Source organism: Oncorhynchus keta, chromosome 5, assembly GCF_023373465.1.
Source record: "Oncorhynchus keta strain PuntledgeMale-10-30-2019 chromosome 5, Oket_V2, whole genome shotgun sequence".
Classification (NCBI taxonomy): Eukaryota; Metazoa; Chordata; class Actinopteri; order Salmoniformes; family Salmonidae; genus Oncorhynchus; species Oncorhynchus keta.
The window spans coordinates 22,882,633-22,902,842 of NC_068425.1; the positions used below are offsets into that span (position 1 = coordinate 22,882,633).

Consider the following 20,210-nt stretch of genomic DNA (forward strand, 5'->3'; position numbering starts at 1 on the left):
AGTGTTTTTATTCTCTCTCTCTTGGTGCATCAGTGTTTTTATTCTCTCTCTCTTGGTGCATCAGTGTTTTTATTCTCTCTCTCTTGGTGCATCAGTGTTTTTATTCTCACTCTCTGGCTGCATCAGTGTTTTTATTCTCACTCTCTCTCTTGGTGCATCAGTGTTTTTATTCTCTCTCTCTTGGTGCATCAGTGTTTTTATTCTCTCTCTCTCTGGGTGCATCAGTGTTTTTATTCTCTCTCTCTTGGTGCATCAGTGTTTTTATTCTCTCTCTCTCTGGGTGCATCAGTGTTTTTATTCTCTCTCTCTGGGTGCATCAGTGTTTTTATTCTCTCTCTCTGGGTGCATCAGTGTCCGCCAGTCAGCCAGGATCCGCCAGAACTGCCAGTCGGCCAGGATCTGCCAGTCGGCCAGGATCTGCCAGTCAGCCAGGATCTGCCAGTCGGCCAGGATCCGCCAGTCGGCCAGGATCCGCCAGAACTGCCAGTTGGCCAGGATCTGCCAGTCGGCCAGGATCTGCCAGTCAGCCAGGATCTGCCAGTCAGCCAGGATCAGTTAGATCCGCCATTCAGCCAGGATCCGCCAGTCTGCCAGGATCCACCAGTCAGCCAGGATCCGCCAGAAGTGCCAGTCAGCCAGGATCTGCCAGATCCGTTAGTCAGCCAGGATCCGCCAGTCAGCCAGGATCTGCCAGTCAGCCAGGATCTGCCGGAACCACCAGCCAGCCAGGATCTGGTAGATCCATCAACCTGCCTCAGCTTCCTCCCACTCCTGAGCTTCCTCTCACTCCTGAGCTTCCTCTCACTGAGCTTCCTCTCGGTCCCGAGCTTCCTCTCGGTCCCGAGCTTCCCCTCGGTCCCGAGCTTCCCCTCGATCCCGAGCTTCCCCTCGGTCCCGAGCTTCCCCTCGGTCCCGAGCTTCCCCTCAGTCCTGAGCTACCTGAGTCCAGTGGGGCCCGTTGTTAGGTTTCCTAGGCCAAGGTTAGCGGTGAGGGTCGCCACTCAAGGGACACTAAGGAGGTGGACTAAGACAATTATGGAGTGGGGTCCACGTCCAGCGCCAGGGCCGCCACCGCGGACAGATGCCCACCCAGACCCTCCCCTATAGGTTTAGGTTGTGCGTTCGGAGTCCGCACCTTGGGGGAGGGTTCTGTCACGTTCTGTCCATCGTTCGTATGTATTTTCCTTGTTTTAGTGTTGGTCAGGACGTGAGCTGGGTGGGCATTCTATGTTGTGTGTCTGGTTTGTCTATTTCTATGTTTGGCCTGATATGGTTCTCAATCAGAGGCAGGTGTTAGTCATTGTCTCTGATTGGGAACCATATTTAGGTAGCCTGTTTTGTGTTGGGTTTTGTGGGTGATTGTTCCTGTCTCTGTGTTTGCACCAGATAGGACTGTTTAGGTTTTCACTTTTCTTGTGTTATATAGTCTGTTCATGTATAGTCGTCTTTATTAAAAACATGAATAACCACCACGCTACATTTTGGTCCGCCTCTCTTTCACCAGCAGAAAACCCTTACAGCATCAGTGTTTTTATTCTCTCTCTCTCTTGGTGCATCAGTGTTTTTATTCTCTCTCTCTTGGTGCATCAGTGTTTTTATTCTCTCTCTCTCTTGGTGCATCAGTGTTTTTATTCTCTCTCTCTCTTGGTGCATCAGTGTTTTTATTCTCTCTCTCTCTGGGTGCATCAGTGTTTTTATTCTCTCTCTCTCTGGGTGCATCAGTGTTTTTATTCTCTCTCTCTCTGGGTGCATCAGTGTTTTTATTCTCTCTCTCTCTGGGTGCATCAGTGTTTTTATTCTCTCTCTCTTGGTGCATCAGTGTTTTTATTCTCTCTCTCTATGGGTGCATCAGTGTTTTTATTCTCTCTCTCTGGGTGCATCAGTGTTTTTATTCTCTCTCTCTTGGTGCATCAGTGTTTCTATTCTCTCTCTCTCTTGGTGCATCAGTGTTTTTATTCTCTCTCTCTCTTGGTGCATCAGTGTTTTTATTCTCTCTCTCTCTTGGTGCATCAGTGTTTTTATTCTCTCTCTCTCTCGTGGTGCATCAGTGTTTTTATTCTCTCTCTCTCTTGGTGCATCAGTGTTTTTATTCTCTCTCTCTCTTGGTGCATCAGTGTTTTTATTCTCTCTCTCTCTTGGTGCATCAGTGTTTTTATTCTCTCTCTCTCTCGTGGTGCATCAGTGTTTTTATTCTCTCTCTCTGGGTGCATTAGTGTTTTTATTCTCTCTCTCTGGGTGCATCAGTGTTTGTATTCTCTCTCTCTCTTGGTGCATCAGTGTTTTTATTCTCTCTCTCTGGGTGCATCAGTGTTTTTTATTCTCTCTGGGTGCATCAGTGTTTTTTATTCTCTCTGGGTGCATCAGTGTTTTTATTCTCTCTCTCTGGGTGCATTAGTGATTTTATTCTCTCTCTCTGGGTGCATCAGTGTTTTTATTCTCTCTCTCTCTTGGTGCATCAGTGTTTTTATTCTCTCTCTCTCTTGGTGCATCAGTGTTTTTTATTCTCTCTGGGTGCATCAGTGTTTTTTATTCTCTCTGGGTGCATCAGTGTTTTTATTCTCTCTCTCTCTTGGTGCATCAGTGTTTTTATTCTCTCTTTCTGGGTGCATCAGTGTTTTTATTCTCTCTCTCTGGGTGCATCAGTGTTTTTTTTCTCTCTCTTGGTGCATCAGTGTTTTTATTCTCTCTCTCTCTGGGTGCATCAGTGTTTTTATTCTCTCTCTCTCTTGGTGCATCAGTGTTTTTATTCTCTCTGGGTGCATCAGTGTTTTTATTCTCTCTCTCTTGGTGCATCAGTGTTTTTATTCTCTCTCTCTGGGTGCATCAGTGTTTTTATTCTCTCTCTCTCTGGGTGCATCAGTGTTTTTTTTTCTCTCTCTTGGTGCATCAGTGTTTTTATTCTCTCTCTCTCTGGGTGCATCAGTGTTTTTATTCTCTCTCTCTTGGTGCATCAGTGTTTTTATTCTCTCTCTCTGGGTGCATCAGTGTTTTTATTCTCTCTCTCTCTGGGTGCATCAGTGTTTTTATTCTCTCTCTCTCTGGGTGCATCAGTGTTTTTTTTCTCTCTCTCTGGTGCATCAGTGTTTTTATTCTCTCTCTCTCTGGGTGCATCAGTGTTTTTATTCTCTCTCTCTCTGGGTGCATCAGTATTTTTATTCTCTCTCTCTTGGTGCATCAGTGTTTTTATTCTCTCTCTCTGGGTGCATCAGTGTTTTTATTCTCTCTCTCTGGGTGCATTAGTGTTTTTATTCTCTCTCTCTGGGTGCATCAGTGTTTTTATTCTCTCTCTCTGGGTGCATCTGTGTTTTTATTCTCTCTCTCTGGGTGCATCAGTGTTTTTATTCTCTCTCTCTCTGGGTGCATCAGTGTTTTTATTCCCACCCTTGTTTGAAGAGAAATGTATGCGAGAAGTCACTTTTACAAAAAGCATATAGACATTTCTTTGGTTCACTCTTGCCTGTAAAGCTTTAGTGAAGGGTTTCATAAGATTGTAGCCTATGCTTACTATACATTCACTCAAACAGTGTACTGCATATTGTGTGTGGACATACAGTACTGTATATTTAACTGTGAGTGAGAGAGGACTTACAACATATACATACTGTGTATATTACAGTAGCCCTCTTCATGGATGTTGCTGTCACACGTGAGGAGGGTTAGTGTATCACTCCCTGCATCAACTCTCTACTCCCTGCATCAACTCTCTCCTCCCTGTATGTTTTGTCTCTCATATCTGCATAAGAGCTATATTAACCTCAGAGCAGAACCACAGCCCTATGACAGACACACATGCACACAGGAACTGATGTGCACAGGAAGGATACTTGTGTTTTTCGTACCACAGGTGCAGGCCTCATTTCACAGTAGAAATACAGCACTTAAAGGAAAACCCTACCCAAAAACAACATTTTGTCATTTGTTTCAGCAGTCCATTTCTAGTCCCAAAATGTCCCAAAAAGTTTTCAAGATGAATAACTTTCAAAATAGAGAAACACAGCCAGTATGATGCATCTTTCATCACATGATGCTAAAAACAACGCAGCACCTCAGTATGACCACATGACATGATTCAATGTTTCTTCATTAGGAGCTGTGCATTTGGGTTGCTAAAATATATTTTCCCATGTCATGGGAGACATAAAGCATATGGATGAGTGGTTATTAAACTCTGACACCTAATAAGTACTGAAAACCAACAACAGATTATAATCTGGCACCATCTACTGGATATTTTAGAAATTCAAATAGTGATTCCTTTCATATCTTTGCGTTTTTCCTTATTTGTGTTGAACAATATCAGATTGATTACATTTGTATCACTAAATAATAAAAATGGTTTAAAACTGTACTTAATTAGATTTTACACTTAACAGAAAATATAAACGAAACATGCAACAATTTCAAATATTTTACTGAGTTACAGTTCATACAAGGAAATCAGTCAATTGAAATAAATTCATTACGCTCTAATCTATGGATTTCACATGATTGGGAATGTAGATACACATATGTCAGTCACAGAACTTTTAAAAAAGGTAAGGGTGTTTATCAGAAAACCATCAAATCTGGTGTGACCACCATTTGCCTCATGCAGCATGACAACTTCTTCGCATAGTTTTTAAAGCTGTTGATTGTGGCCTGTGGAACGTTGTCCCACTCCTCTGCTGTGATAAATTGATGGATATTATTGGGAACTGGATCACGCTGTTGGACACGTCAATCCAGAGCGTCCCAAACTCATGATCAATGGGTGACATGTCTGGTTAGTATGCAAATCATGGAAGAACAGGGACATTTTCAGCTTCCAGGAGTTGTGTACAGATCCTTGCAACATGAGGCCGTGCATTATCCTGCTGAAACATGAGGTGATGGCGGCGGATGAATGGCACGACAATGGGCCTCAGGATCTCAATCATGGTATCTCTGTGCATTCAAATTGACATTGATAAAAATGCAATCGTGTTCGTTGTCTGTTGCTTATGCCTGCCCATACCATAAACCCACTGCCACCATGGGGCTCTGTACCTACACACTGTCTGCCATCTGCCCAGTACAGTTGAAACCGGGATTTATCTGTGAAGAGCACACTTCTCCAGTGTGCCAGTGGCCATGGAAGGTGAGCATTTACCACTGAAGTCAGTTACGATGCCAAACTGCAGTCAGGTCAAGACCCTGATGAGGATCACGAGCATGCAGATGAGCTTCCCTGAGACAGTTTCTGACAGTTTGTGCAGAAACTATTTGGTTGTGCAAACCCATAATTTCATCAGCTGTCCAGGTGGCTGGTCTCAGTCGATCCCGCAGGTGAAGAAGCCGGATGTGGAGGTCCTGGTCTGGCGTGGTTACACTTGGTCTGCGGTTGTGAGGCCGGTTGAACATACTGCCAAAATCTCTAAAATGACATTGGAGGCGGCTTATGGTAGAGAAACAAGCATTCAATTATCTGGCAACAGCTCTGGTGGACATTCCTGCAGTCAGCATGCCAATTGCATGCTCCCTCAAAACTTGAAACATCTGTGGCATTGTGTTGTGTAGCAAATTTTAGAGTGGCTTTTTATTGTCCCCAGCACAAGGTTCACCTGTGTAATGATCATGCTGTTTAATCATTGATATGCCCCACCTGTCAGGTGGATGGATTATCTTGGCAAAGAAGAAATGCCCACTAACAGTGATGTAAACAAATTTGTAAAAATAAAAATGTAGAACATTTTGAACTTTTCTGCGATCTTTTATTTCAGCTCATGAAACATGGGACCAACACTTTATATGTTGCGTATATATTTTTGTTCAGTATATATCTAAGATATTTATGATACTAATAATAATAAGAAGGTGTATTACATTTGTAAAGCGCATTTCATTTTACAGAATAAATATAAAATGGACAGGGAAACTGACACAAAGAACATAGCTGACGCTACAAGGGACAATGAAACCAATGAGCAGTGCAATCAACATAGAGCCCTCCTGAAGAGAAAGGTCTTCAGCCCCGCTTTTTAGGCCCGGTTGATGTAATTATAATCTGCTACTATCTGTCATCTGTTGTGAAAGAAGTACACACATATTTATAATAAAATAAGCATGTATTATTTATTATTTATTCAACATTATTAAGGCATGTATACAGACGTGTGTATTATCACTGTCTGTACTTTAAAGGCAATGTGCAAAATAACTTCATATTATAATACAGTATTTACAAAATACATATGTTATGAGTTGAAAAATACATATTTCAAAAAATATTTACACAATGCCTCTAAGGCAATGGAAGAACGTCGCAACACTGAATCTGTGTTGAAGTTTTGTGTCCACGTAACAGGAATTCTATAGGCGTAGGAGAGGAAAAGGCTCGTAGTACAGAGGCTTACTAGGAACTGAAATCGCTGAGCCTGGTGCAAGGTGAAAAGGTGGAGCATTTTCGTAATGCTTACCTGATAGTTCCTTTGTTCGATGCTTATGAAACAGAATCAACTATATCTATATACAACTACATTTGAGTAACTTTGTGTTATACATTACATGTCCAAATCTGTCCTTATAGAATGATGCATTATTCTTACAGTGCTACACACTTATTTTCGTTTGCAACTCTCTCCCACGTACTTGTAAATTCTTATTTCTAAGAAATATTAACAGAAATCACTTTCTATTAGTAATTGAACAGACTGAGTGACTCTAACCTCAACCATAAAATTAGACTTACAGTAAGTGGTATGGGGAGTTTCTGGTTTGACAGCTTCAAACCACACACAGGTCACAATTATCTTTTTTCATTCAGAGTTACAGTATTGCACTAATTCTGTACTGTACAGCACTGTAACGTTAAGCGCCATGTCTATGTACTTGAACCAGTCTATCATTTCCAAGCATTTCTGCTATGGAGAGGGACCTCTACAGATCATTACCGGGCTCAATTCCCATGATGCTTTATATCATATCTGATGTCTCAGTCCTGTGAAGCATTGTTGTTGTAGATTACTTTCCTCTTGCGCAATGACACCAGGTCATAGAAGGGATCCTTGGTGATACTTGCTCTGAGGGAAAGACAGAGAGAAGAATAAGACAAGTGTCCAAATGATAATCATCAAGTTCACTTTATCCTATTGATTGCCAGTTGTGTCCTACTGTCATTTGGGATGTCATGTGTGAAGTGTATGGCGTGTAGTACAGGTATGTGTTAAGCCTGGGTTGAGGTGTCTGACCTGATGGAGCCTATCCAGTCATCTCTCTCATCTGCTGTGGCTGCACTCATCCTGTAGGACTGGTGTTTCCCCTCCACCACCCTGCCTCCGTTCTCTGTCTTGCACGCCTTGATCTTCTGCCCCCTGGGGTTGTAGATCTCTAGACAGTACTGCTCACAATGAAGCACACACATGCATACAAATGTTCACAAAACACCTGCCCAAGCCAAATTACTGGTAATAACTTATTTTTTTTAAAGGAAATTATCCCATAGTATATTGGTCTAATTACTCCTAATCTTCCAGTTAAAACCTTCCTTTCTCATACGGAGGCTATGAGTCATACAGTGCCGTGACAGCTAAGAGAGTATCTTCTGTAAATGTGACTTCTGCACAGACTATGAGACTGAAACACCATAGAACAGGTGGCACTGCCATAAACCTTAGAAAGAAGTATGCAGTCAGTGGAATACACTGTACCTGTTTGGTAGAGTCTTCTATCTCTCTTACACAGAGGTTCTCAAGGGGAATGATCCCTATGGGGTCTTTATCCTGAGGGAGGAGGAGAGAGAGTTGCTTTGGTCTAGAACTATCACTTAGCAGTAACTACTACCATCTTTTATCCTAAATTACATTACTGGCAAACCCTATGACAAAGTTGGGGGTATAGCATACTCACTGTGGTATACTCAAAGTAGTACAGACAGCTGTCTGTCAAAATAAACCACCGCCTCTTCCATGTTTTCACCCTTCCTCCTGCAGATAGGAAAAGTTTACATTTCATTACACAAATAAAATGTTTAATCATGAAACTCTCCATCCAACAAGCTCCATAAAGGAAATCAGATCATTCTGTGGTAAGCTTATTTTTAATGCTTGGTAATGGCACAATTATAAGACAATTCTCTTATCTAATGATATTGCTAATCATCCCACCCATTTTGAGGAGCCAACCCTCTCTGTCCGGGTTGAAGAAGGTGTGTGTGAGGTCGTTCCCATCATCCTCTGGAATTTTGAACGGCTCGTTCCGAATGCTCTCATAGAGTTTCTGGATTTAATGAGGTAGTAGATGAGAGTTACTGTAACTACAGCTACAGACAACAACAACCAAATAGGGGTCACATTCTGAGAGTGGAGTTAACTCCTGACCTCTGACCCCTGAAGCCTCACCATGAGCAGGTCGTTGGGCAGGTCACCCCCATTGTTGATGCCTCTGTTCATACTGAAGAAGCGCTCCAGAGTGGGCTTGTCCTTCACGTTGGGGTTATGGAGACTGGTGTTCAGCATGATGACGGCAAAGGACAGGATGTAGCAGGTGTCTGTTTGAAACACCCACACATTTCCTTACTGTTTGGTCAATGATATGTATTTGCAACCTTAATCCGCATCACCTTTGTGAAATGATTTGAATATGCCTCAAAATGTACTCCTCAACCCCCTCCCCATCTGTCTTGCTCATCTGTCAGTGTAGGGAGTCAGCAGCATGGTAGAGGAGGCTGGTTCCTGTGCACTACAGTACTGTACAGTACCTGTTGACTGGAAGACCCCTGCATTACAGTCACAGTAGCGTGTAGCGAATGCCTCCATCATCCTATCAATCTTCTGGGCTTCTCCAGGGAGACGGAAACTCCACAGGAACTGCCTACAGGGATGAGCCAGGGAAGAGACAGGAATCAGACAGGATTTACTGTGGAAATGAATATAATAATGAGAATATATTCATGTATGAGTGTAAAAGAGGCACTAGTGAAGTGCAGCACTAACCTCAGTGCCTGCACCAGATTCAGGTCGGAGAACTCGTGTAGTTCTACAAAGGCTTTCAGAGTTTGAAGGTGCATTTCCTCCCTGCATGAACACAAACAAGAGTCAAATCAGTGATATGGAGATTATTTAGAGAATGAGTGGTTATGACAGTCATCATTATCCCCATCAACAAAGACATCATTATCCTGGTCATGTTCAGAAGCATTGTGTACCTCTCTCCTAAAAAGTTCCCAATGGCTGTCTTGTTCAGTCCTTCCTCTTTGTATAGGAACTCAGCCACTGCCTCTGCTGTCCACTCCAACAGGTCATTGTCAACCAGGTACTGAATACCCTGGGGGAAGAGGCCATGACAAGTCAATGAACATGTATGAACTTGCAAGATATGAATGCATTAACGCATACATGTATGTGGAATTAAAAAATTGCAGAAATCATAATGAGGTCCAAAGCACTGTGATGTGCAGTACTGGTCATGCACATATGAAATATTCTGTATGCATTGTCTGCCATTCTGAGAGAGCCACCGGAAGTAATATATCTTCTTATATCTAAACAATGCAGAGCTTCCAGCTAAAGAAACCAATGACCTGCTTGACTCGATCTCTAGCCTTTGCACACACCCACACATAGGCTTTTCTCCAGGGTGGTCATACAGGCCAGGCTTTTCTCCAGGGTGGCCATACAGGCCAGGCTTTTCTCCAGGGTGGCCATACAGGCCAGGCTTTTCTCCAGGGTGGTCATACAAGCCAGGCTTTTCTCCAGGGTGGTCATACAGGCCAGGCTTTTCTCCAGGGTGGCCATACAGGCCAGGCTTTTCTCCAGGGTGGTCATACAAACCAGGCTTTTCTCCAGGGTGGTCATACAGGCCAGGCTTGTCTCCAGGGTGGTCATACAGGCCAGGCTTGTCTCCAGGGTGGTCATACAGGCCAGGCTTGTCTCCAGGGTGGTCATACAGGCCAGGCTTGTCTCCAGGGTGGTCATACAGGCCAGGCTTGTCTCCAGGGTGGTCATACAGGCCAGGCTTGTCTCTAGGGTGGTTATACAGGCCAGGCTTGTCTCTAGGGTGGTTATACAGGCCAGGCTTGTCTCTAGGGTGGTTATACAGGCCAGGCTTGTCTCCAGGGTGGTCATACAGGCCAGGCTTGTCTCCAGGGTGGTCATACCGATCAGGGGGACTTTATATTATGGTTTTGGCCTCTCGTCAGATGAGAGGAAAGGAGGGGTGTTTGTGGTTTGAGCAGGAGTGTGCGCCTCCGCTCCTCTTCACGGAACAGGATGTGGTTCTCTCTCGTTTTCTCTCCCCCTCTCTATGCCTCTGCACAGTTGCACTTCTGCACATAAGTCACGTCACTCGCTCAGCATTCATTAGTTTGTGACAGATTATTTGTTCTGTCATCTTGCAGTTAACTATTTAAACTTCTAGCTGTGGCAAGCCTCCGTCAGTAGAGATGTGATAATTATACAGATTTTTACTACTTAAATTTTATAATTGAAGCACTTCACATTTCAATACATATCTGATCCGTATGTATTTGTGTTTAGTGTATTCCATATTGAGTAATGTTATGACTTTGTCTTACCAGAGAACCTCACCTGGAAAAACTAAGGGCTCTAATTACAGTGTGTGAAATAATCTCACCTTTTTATGGTCCATGTTGAATTTCTTTTTCCCACATAAGAACCTCTTGTTTCTCACAACATTTTTGCTGAAGAGAGACAAAGACAAAACAGAATAAATATTGACAAAGGATAATTACACCACTTTTGCCCATGAGCGTTATACTAGCTACAGTATGTGTCCACTGCATAAGAGATGACACACAGTGAGAGCGAGACAATTAAAGGAAGCTGGGGTTGTCCTGCCTGGAACATGTCTCAGTGTTTCATGCTGCTGACATATAAGAGTTTTACCACATTCCTGTAGCTGCTAGTGAAGAAACAGGAAACACACATATACAGAGGGGCCTTACAGATGGGGGGCAGAATCTGTTCTTGTTCTTGAAGACAACGCCCCCAGAGCCCACTTATAAGGACGAAGAGGTGACCACAGTGGGGGGGGGCTCCGTGCCTTTCTTAGTCTGAGTTAGGGAGGGATATGACGTCAGAGGAGCCCTCTTTGTCAAGATGGATGTCAGGGAGTATTGTTGATCTGGTGTTTGTGCTGTGATAGATTCAAAAGAAGCTACGACACACTGCAAAGTGTTACTGTAGCTAACTCTCCCACAGAGGAAGAGGCCTACTGGTCAATGGTAACCTATTCGAATGAGCCATTGTGCAAGCTCTAACTTACTTCTCCTCGTCCGCCTCAATATTGTGGATTTCCGTCATGACGCTGTCAATCTCCAACCTCAGCTTCTACACAAGGGGAAATGATGTCAAATGGATGAGATGATAATATGTGGTATTTTAGCCATAGCTGACTCAAGCCCTTGGCACATACAGGGGTACAGGGTCAGTCAACTCATAAAACTGTATGTTTCTGAGATGTTATAACTTTTGAGGGAGGCTTGTGAATTGTGAATGTAATAACTGTTGTAGGTAATGTCACAATACAGTTAGTTTCATTCTGGCAAAATTCAGTTTCATAAAGCATTTTGACTGTACAAAAATAGCCCTGGGTTGAGAGCATGATTTACTGTACCTGAATGTCATCTAATAGGTCACTCTTATGAAACTGCATGGTGTCTATCTCCTGCCTCTCCATTGAGCTAAGCATTGTGGAAGCTGTATAATTGATTATACACACAAAAACAAACATACAGATGAAACCATCATTATCATCCAATGCATAAATGAAGCAGTCGGACAAAACCCCTGAGACCTAATTGAGACATCTTCCTGTATACACTGAAAATATCAAAGGTGTCAGAAATGTGCCTTGACAACCACCCTCACACCAACCCTAGCATACAGTAACTCAACATACTGCACTTCTCAGCACTAGCTAAATATAACTGCTGAACTTCAGCTTTTTATAGAATGAGCCCCAGTAATGTCCATTAGTAAGTGATCTGCTCTAGTCTTGTCCTCATAACAGCTTCTCACGGTTTTTAGATGAGGGATATTCATTACTCCCTTTTCAGGTTATAACTAGACAACACAACATTATAACTAGACAACACAACATTATAACTAGACAACACAACATTATAACTAGACAACACAACATTATAACTAGACAACACAACATTATAACTAGACAACACAACATTATAACTAGACAACACAACATTAAGTAGACAATACAACATTATAACTAGACAACACAACATTAACTAGACAACACAACATTATAACTAGACAACACAACATTATAACTAGACAACACAATATTATAACTAGACAACACAACATTATAACTAGACAATACAACATTATAACAAGACAACACAACATTATAACTAGACAACACAACATTATAACTATACAACACAACCTTATAACTAGACAACACAACATTAACTAGACAATACAACATTATAACTAGACAACACAACATTATAACTAGACAACACAACATTATAACTATACAACACAACCTTATAACTAGACAACACAACATTAACTAGACAATACAACATTATAACTAGACAATACAACATTATAACTAGACAACACAACATTATAACTAGACAACACAACATTATAACTATACAACACAACCTTATAACTAGACAACACAACATTAACTAGACAATACAACATTATAACTAGACAACACAACATTATAACTAGACAATACAACATTAACTAGACAATACAACATTATAACTAGACAACACAACATTATAACTAGACAACACAACATTATAACTAGACAACACAACATTAACTAGACCATACAACATTATAACTAGACAACACAGCATTATAACTAGACAACACAACATTATAACTAGACAACACAACATTAACTAGACAATACAACATTATAACTAGACAACACAACATTATAACTAGACAACACAACATTATAACTAGACAAAACAACATTATAATTACACAATAAAACAATATAACTAGACAATACAACATCATAACTAGACACCACAACATTATAACTAGACACCACAACATTATAACTACACAATACAACATTATAACTAGACAACACAATATTATAACTAGACAACACAACATTATAACTAGACAATACAACATTATAACAAGACAACACAACATTATAACTAGACAACACAACATTATAACTATACAACACAACCTTATAACTAGACAACACAACATTAACTAGACAATACAACATTATAACTAGACAACACAACATTATAACTAGACAACACAACATTAAGTAGACAATACAACATTATAACTAGACAACACAACATTAACTAGACAACACAACATTATAACTAGACAACACAACATTATAACTAGACAACACAATATTATAACTAGACAACACAACATTATAACTAGACAATACAACATTATAACAAGACAACACAACATTATAACTAGACAACACAACATTATAACTATACAACACAACCTTATAACTAGACAACACAACATTAACTAGACAATACAACATTATAACTAGACAACACAACATTATAACTAGACAACACAACATTATAACTATACAACACAACCTTATAACTAGACAACACAACATTAACTAGACAATACAACATTATAACTAGACAATACAACATTATAACTAGACAACACAACATTATAACTAGACAACACAACATTATAACTATACAACACAACCTTATAACTAGACAACACAACATTAACTAGACAATACAACATTATAACTAGACAACACAACATTATAACTAGACAATACAACATTAACTAGACAATACAACATTATAACTAGACAACACAACATTATAACTAGACAACACAACATTATAACTAGACAACACAACATTAACTAGACAATACAACATTATAACTAGACAACACAGCATTATAACTAGACAACACAACATTATAACTAGACAACACAACATTAACTAGACAATACAACATTATAACTAGACAACACAACATTATAACTAGACAACACAACATTATAACTAGACAAAACAACATTATAATTACACAATAAAACAATATAACTAGACAATACAACATCATAACTAGACACCACAACATTATAACTAGACACCACAACATTATAACTACACAATACAACATTATAACTAGACCATGCAACATTATAACTAAGCAATACAACATTATAACTAGGCAATACAACATCAACTAGACAATACAACATTATAACTAGACAACACAACATTATAACTAGACAACACAACATTATAATTACACAATAAAACAATATAACTAGACAATACAACATCATAACTAGACACCACAACATTATAACTAGACAACACAACATTATAACTAGACAATACAACATTATAACTAGACAATACAAAATTATAATTACACAATAAAACAATATAACTAGACAATACAACATTATAACTATACAACACAACATTATAATTACACAATAAAACAATATAATTAGACAATACAACATTATAACTAGAGAATACAACATTATAACTAGACAATACAACATTATAATTACACAATAAAACAATATAACTAGACAATACAACATTATAACTAGACAATACAACATTATAATGACACAATACAACATTATAACTAGACAATACAACATTATAACTAGACAATACAACATTAACTAAATAATACAACATCACCAAACTCCATCAATCTTGGCAATTAGATTGTTGAACACTATACTGTGAGCAACACCTCTGAACGTTACTTGATAGTCAGTAATGAGAACTTGAGGTATATAAAGGCTATATGACAACAATATGTTTCTATAAAGTCAGGTGATGCTATAATAAAGTGAATAACATTCATCACTGTGGTAAAAGTGATCAAAACAAACCATTTGAATCCGTTGAACACTGCTGACTTTATACCACAGTGTATATAGGTCAAGGTAAAGAGACTGAAAGCACAATAGTCACTGTAGACGGTAGTGAATATCTATTGTGAAGACAGGTACTATATCAGTACACTTTCTTATTAGTGTATTTCATTTTCATTTCTCAAGTAAGATATTCACAGCAACAAGTCAAACCCCCATTGTCTACTGACACTTCAACACTTCATCATCTTACATAAAGACACTCATGTATTGTTCATGGTGTTAATCCCCAGATAATATAGCCTAATTAGGGATGTTCATTTGCAAAATGGACTGTAAAACGTAAAAAGCTTACCTTTTCCCCACAGGAAGCTGTCTTTTCTTTGGCTGCCCATGTTGGAGGTGTTGGAGAGAGACTGTGACTATACAGGAAACATGTGTCAGTGTTGAAGTCATGTAGCCTACTGCAAGAAGGACATGAGCTACAGCGTCAATAGCATCCTCAAAACATAATCAACTGACCACCTAAAGTCAGTGCTGTTACTGATATACTGTACAATATACATATACTGTACAAGTAAAGAGGTGTGTGTGTGTGTGTGTGTGTGTGTGTGTGTGTGTGTGTGTGTGTGTGTGTGTGTGTGTGTGTGTGTGTGTGTGTGTGTGTGTGTGTATTGACTGGTGATACCAGTTCGTGATAGATCTAATGCACAATATCCATAATTATTCAGCAGTCAGTGTGAAAATGTAGCCAACATAAGTGACCTTAAGTCATTTGAAAATCCCTTGTGCTGAACTCAAACAACCACAGATTGAAACTCTGGGGAGACTAATAGATCAACCAACTGCTTACCTTCATAAATAGATGTATGAGGTCATGAGAGAGTAATTACGTTCTGACAACACTCATGTAGACATGTACAGTAGATGGGAAGAGTGCTTCAGGCAGGGGTGGAAGCCACTTCTGACGCCTCAGATCAAGTACCATGCCCAGACCTGCGCAACTCGAACTGTCAGTGCGTTTGTAAATTCAATCTGGTGTGCCAAAGGGCGCTCAGTGTGCTCTGAGCGTTTGTTTCGCTCTTGGGGGGAGGGGCGTTCAAAGCGCACACTGGACGCTCTGGCCAAGGAGTAGGGTTGATCCGAGTGTTCTGACCTCACAATGGCTGTCAAGCACCCAAGCTAATAGGCTCAAGTTGGCTAGCTTCCTAGCTACTTCCAGACATGAACGAGAGAACGCCTCAATCTGACCATTTTACCATTTTACTCACCCTAGCAAAACTGATTAGACATGTTTTCTAGAGCGTTCGTGGCTGCTGATGGCAACAATTTAATAACGTTTTTTTCCCCGACGTTTACCGACACCGGTCATATTCAACGGGTGTTGCATGTTCGTAAATTCATCAATTACTCTTCACTACTGCACACTCAGACGAGAGTGATCTGATATCGGAATAGATAGCAAGAGCACATTTTACGAACGCACCCCTAGGCATCAAACGTGATTTTTATAAATCCACTACTTTTTGAAATTATATAATTCCCTGACTACTTCTTAGCTAGGTATAAAATAAGCCTTTTCAGATTTGTTATGTTCATTTGCAGATTTCTGCAACAATAAAACATAGAACTTCTGTGAGTAAAGGCTAGTTGTCAGCCCCGTTTATATAACTCGTGTGCATATAGAGTACTTGTCAAACGCTGCTCCCAGTTTCTTGATATAGGACACCATCTAGTGAAAATAAAACGGAAGTGCATAACACTGTCATAGCCTAGGTGAAAAAAAAGTGTGTTCGCGCTGGGACAATAGAGTCATAGCCTAGATATGCTTAAATGTCAGTGTGAGTCATAATGTCAGCTTCTGAAAGCTTCACTGAGTATTTTGTTAATCAAATTTGAAGGACATTAATATCACAGTTTCACAACCGCATTCAACTGCGCTGCGCAGGAGTAAACGCGAGAGTCGAGGCGGTGGGCAAGATCAAATAGGCAAACGTATTTCCTGCACTGTACCTGATTCTACATCGTTGTCTTGCCTACTAAGTGTAAACTCACAAGTTGTTAAATCAGCCCCTGGAAAATGCAAGCCATCAAGTGTGTGGTGGTTGGAGATGGGTAAGTTATTTAAGTTATGTATGCGCGCAGTTCAACAACTGGTAGGGTACTTGGATTTGGGTGTGTTAAAAAGTGGACATTTAGAAAAACTCTATTTAGCCTTCTTTCAATTGTCTATTAATTGGGAGATTAATTTTTCTCTGTGTATTGTACTAGACATTCTTGTGTTATGAGACAACTTCTGCTGTTTATGAAATAATTGAATTAATTCGTTTCATATTGCACGTGGGAGCTGCAGTAATTGGAATGTATGTACTTTTTATTTCAATTTGGTTGTCATACTCTTAACGATGAGGTTATTGTATGCAGTTTGCACTGTTCATACTTTCCTGGTAGCTGTGTTCTGTCAGCTTGATAGACATGAGGGGGGCAAGGTTGTAAAAGGTGCCACAGTACAATCTAACCTTGTTCTACTCTGTATTAGCTAGACAAAGAAATAATACTTTCAAGTAATAGTGCTTTTGTGTACAGTATTAACCTTGATGTCCAGAAACTCAATAGGTCTTTATCACAGAGTCAATACTACAACATAATGACGTCCTCAAGGCAGGAACTTCCCAGTAGAGCAAACCTCTAACTGTAAAACAGGCCACACAATTAACACTTTAAATTCCTCATTTGCATGTGCAGTTTTAACATCAGGTTGAGGAATGTATGTTGACTTGACAATGACATTGTTCAACAGCCCTTAAATCAATAAGGAAGAGACAGTGTAGCAATACACACTGAAGTGCCTACAAGCTTAGAAAAAAAGGTGCTATCCATTTTATAACCTAAAACGGTTATATGGCTGTCCCCATAGGAGAACCCTTTGAATAACTCTTTTGGTTACTGATAGAACCCTTTTGGGTTCCATGTAAAAACCCTTTCCACAGAGGGTTCTACATGGAACCCCAAAGGGTTCTCCTATTGGGACAGCCAAAGAACCCTTTTGGAGTGTATGCAAGATTGGTAACAAGTTGAATAAGACAAAATGGATGCTGAGATGCTAGCTGGAGATTGGGATCCGTGGGTGTAATGTCTGTAGGAGAGAGGAGATGGTAACAAGTTGAATAAGACTAAATGGATGCTGAGATGCTAGCTGGAGATTGGGATCCGTGGGTGTAATGTCTGTAGGAGAGAGGAGATGGTAACAAGTTGAATAAGACTAAATGGATGCTGAGATGCTAGCTGGAGATTGGGATCCGTGGGTGTAATGTCTGTAGGAGAGAGTAGATGGTAACAAGTTGAATAAGACTAAATGGATGCTGAGATGCTAGCTGGAGATTGGGATCCGTGGGTGTAATGTCTGTAGGAGAGAGGAGATGGTAACAAGTTGAATAAGACTAAATGGATGCTGAGATGCTAGCTGGAGATTGGGATCCGTGGGTGTAATGTCTGTAGGAGAGAGGAGATGGTAACAAGTTGAATAAGACTAAATGGATGCTGAGATGCTAGCTGGAGATTGGGATCCGTGGGTGTAATGTCTGTAGGAGAGAGGAGATGGTAACAAGTTGAATAAGACTAAATGGATGCTGAGATGCTAGCTGGAGATTGGGATCCGTGGGTGTAATGTCTGTAGGAGAGAGGAGATGGTAACAAGTTGAATAAGACTAAATGGATGCTGAGATGCTAGCTGGAGATTGGGATCCGTGGGTGTAATGTCTGTAGGAGAGAGGAGATGGTAACAAGTTGAATAAGACTAAATGGATGCTGAGATGCTAGCTGGAGATTGGGATCCGTGGGTGTAATGTCTGTAGGAGAGAGGAGATGGTAACAAGTTGAATAAGACTAAATGGATGCTGAGATGCTAGCTGGAGATTGGGATCCGTGGGTGTAATGTCTGTAGGAGAGAGGAGATGGTAACAAGTTGAATAAGACTAAATGGATGCTGAGATGCTAGCTGGAGATTGGGATCCGTGGGTGTAATGTCTGTAGGAGAGAGGAGATGGTAACAAGTTGAATAAGACTAAATGGATGCTGAGATGCTAGCTGGAGATTGGGATCCGTGGGTGTAATGTCTGTAGGAGAGAGGAGATGGTGATAACGAGGGCCTCAATTAAAGAGAACATTTACAAAGACAGACAGCAGTCAGTGAGGTCAAAGCAGCCTTCTCCTGTTCTCCGTTCATTAAACCTCTTCTCGTTTTGTAAAAGAGAAGTTCTGTTATGCTGCTTTTATCCTCCAGTTTTAGTTTTGAAGTTCCTCTTTAGTCTGTGGTGCACTCTGTCTGCACAGTCCCATGGTTAATAAAGGGACCAAAGCACAGCTGCCACCTGTAACACAGTCACCTTTAACACCCGCAACACCATTCTCATACACGGTCGATGCAAAGACCAAAGACACATTTTTGCTTGTTCTTTTTATTTCGACAAAGTGCAGTTACATGTATACAGCAAATGGGCTGTATTCGACAGGAAGTTTCAACAGGAAGCTTTAGAATAGTAAGTGAAGTGGCAGAAGTAGCAGAATGGCATTTCATCATGGGTCCCTGATCTGTACTACACAGAAATGCATAATCATGGATATGAATGTCATTCTCTTTTTATTTTTATTTTTTATTTCACCTTTATTTAACCAGGTAGGCAAGTTGAGAATAAGTTCTCATTTACAATTGCGACCTGGCCAAGATAAAGCATAATAGCAGTTCGACACATACAACAACACAGAGTTACACATGGAGTAAAACAAACATAGTCAATAATACAGTGGAAACAAGTCTATATACAATGTGAGCAAATGAGGTGAGATAAGGGAGGTAAAGGCAAAAAAAGTCCATGGTGGCAAAGTAAATACAATATAGCAAGTAAAACACTGGAATGGTAGATTTGCAGTGGAAGAATGTGCAAAGTAGAAATAAATAGGTACACAAGTAGAAATATGCATATTTGGGTATCATTCTAGACACTGGCTATTTTGTTTATGAGCTCCACCACCAAACAAAACTACATTTTGTTGCTCTAGACGGGACCACATCTGAACCAATTATAGAATTCTAAGTTTCACAAGTTTGTAAATTAAAGTACAGAACAGTAGTTGTGATGGGGGGGGATATGGGATATTATTTTTGACTGTACTCATTTGACATTATTTTTGACTGTACTCATTTGACAATATCGCAATATTATTTTGGTCTAGTTGGCTGTACCTGCAATAAAACTCCAGTGTTTTAAAGAAAATAGGGACCCAATTTGTTTTCAGCACTTTTATTTCCATGAATGATTAAAAAAAACTTGTTTTCTCATGGCTCTCTCATGTCCTTCTGCAGCAGA

The 20,210-nt window shown here is 40.3% G+C and overlaps 2 protein-coding genes and 1 long non-coding RNA gene across 4 annotated transcripts in view; 1 reads left to right on the forward strand and 2 right to left on the reverse strand.

The window, feature by feature from the left end:
• Nucleotides 1-6,076: 6,076 nt before the first annotated feature.
• Nucleotides 6,077-15,892, reverse strand: LOC127930056 (cytohesin-3-like). 2 transcript variants are annotated; one of them, XM_052519133.1, is made up of 14 exons: nt 15,698-15,892; nt 15,200-15,266; nt 11,590-11,672; nt 11,239-11,303; nt 10,588-10,654; nt 9,161-9,279; nt 8,949-9,029; nt 8,714-8,826; nt 8,355-8,503; nt 8,121-8,232; nt 7,864-7,940; nt 7,665-7,736; nt 7,206-7,354; nt 6,077-7,037 (listed from the first exon to the last, which is right to left on the reverse strand). In XM_052519133.1, exons 1-14 carry the CDS (start codon nt 15,701-15,703, stop codon nt 6,950-6,952), a joined length of 1,248 nt encoding a protein of 415 aa, XP_052375093.1. In that variant the 5' UTR covers nt 15,704-15,892; the 3' UTR covers nt 6,077-6,949. The 2 variants fall into 2 exon arrangements, with proteins under 2 accessions (XP_052375093.1, XP_052375094.1); XM_052519134.1 differs by having other exon boundaries at nt 15,200-15,308.
• On the reverse strand, nt 12,515-15,193 carry LOC127930060 (uncharacterized). The gene is made up of 2 exons (XR_008136630.1): nt 13,253-15,193; nt 12,515-13,170 (listed from the first exon to the last, which is right to left on the reverse strand). It is a non-coding gene; the product is annotated as an uncharacterized LOC127930060 (long non-coding RNA).
• Nucleotides 15,893-16,643: 751 nt separating the features above from the next.
• LOC118375264 (ras-related C3 botulinum toxin substrate 2) overlaps nt 16,644-20,210 on the forward strand; it is a 27,877-nt gene continuing 24,310 nt past the window's right edge. The window contains exon 1 of the mRNA XM_035761773.2: nt 16,644-16,959. Within this exon, the coding sequence (XP_035617666.1) occupies nt 16,925-16,959 (35 nt within the window). The 5' untranslated portion in view covers nt 16,644-16,924. The remainder of the gene's footprint in view (nt 16,960-20,210) is intronic.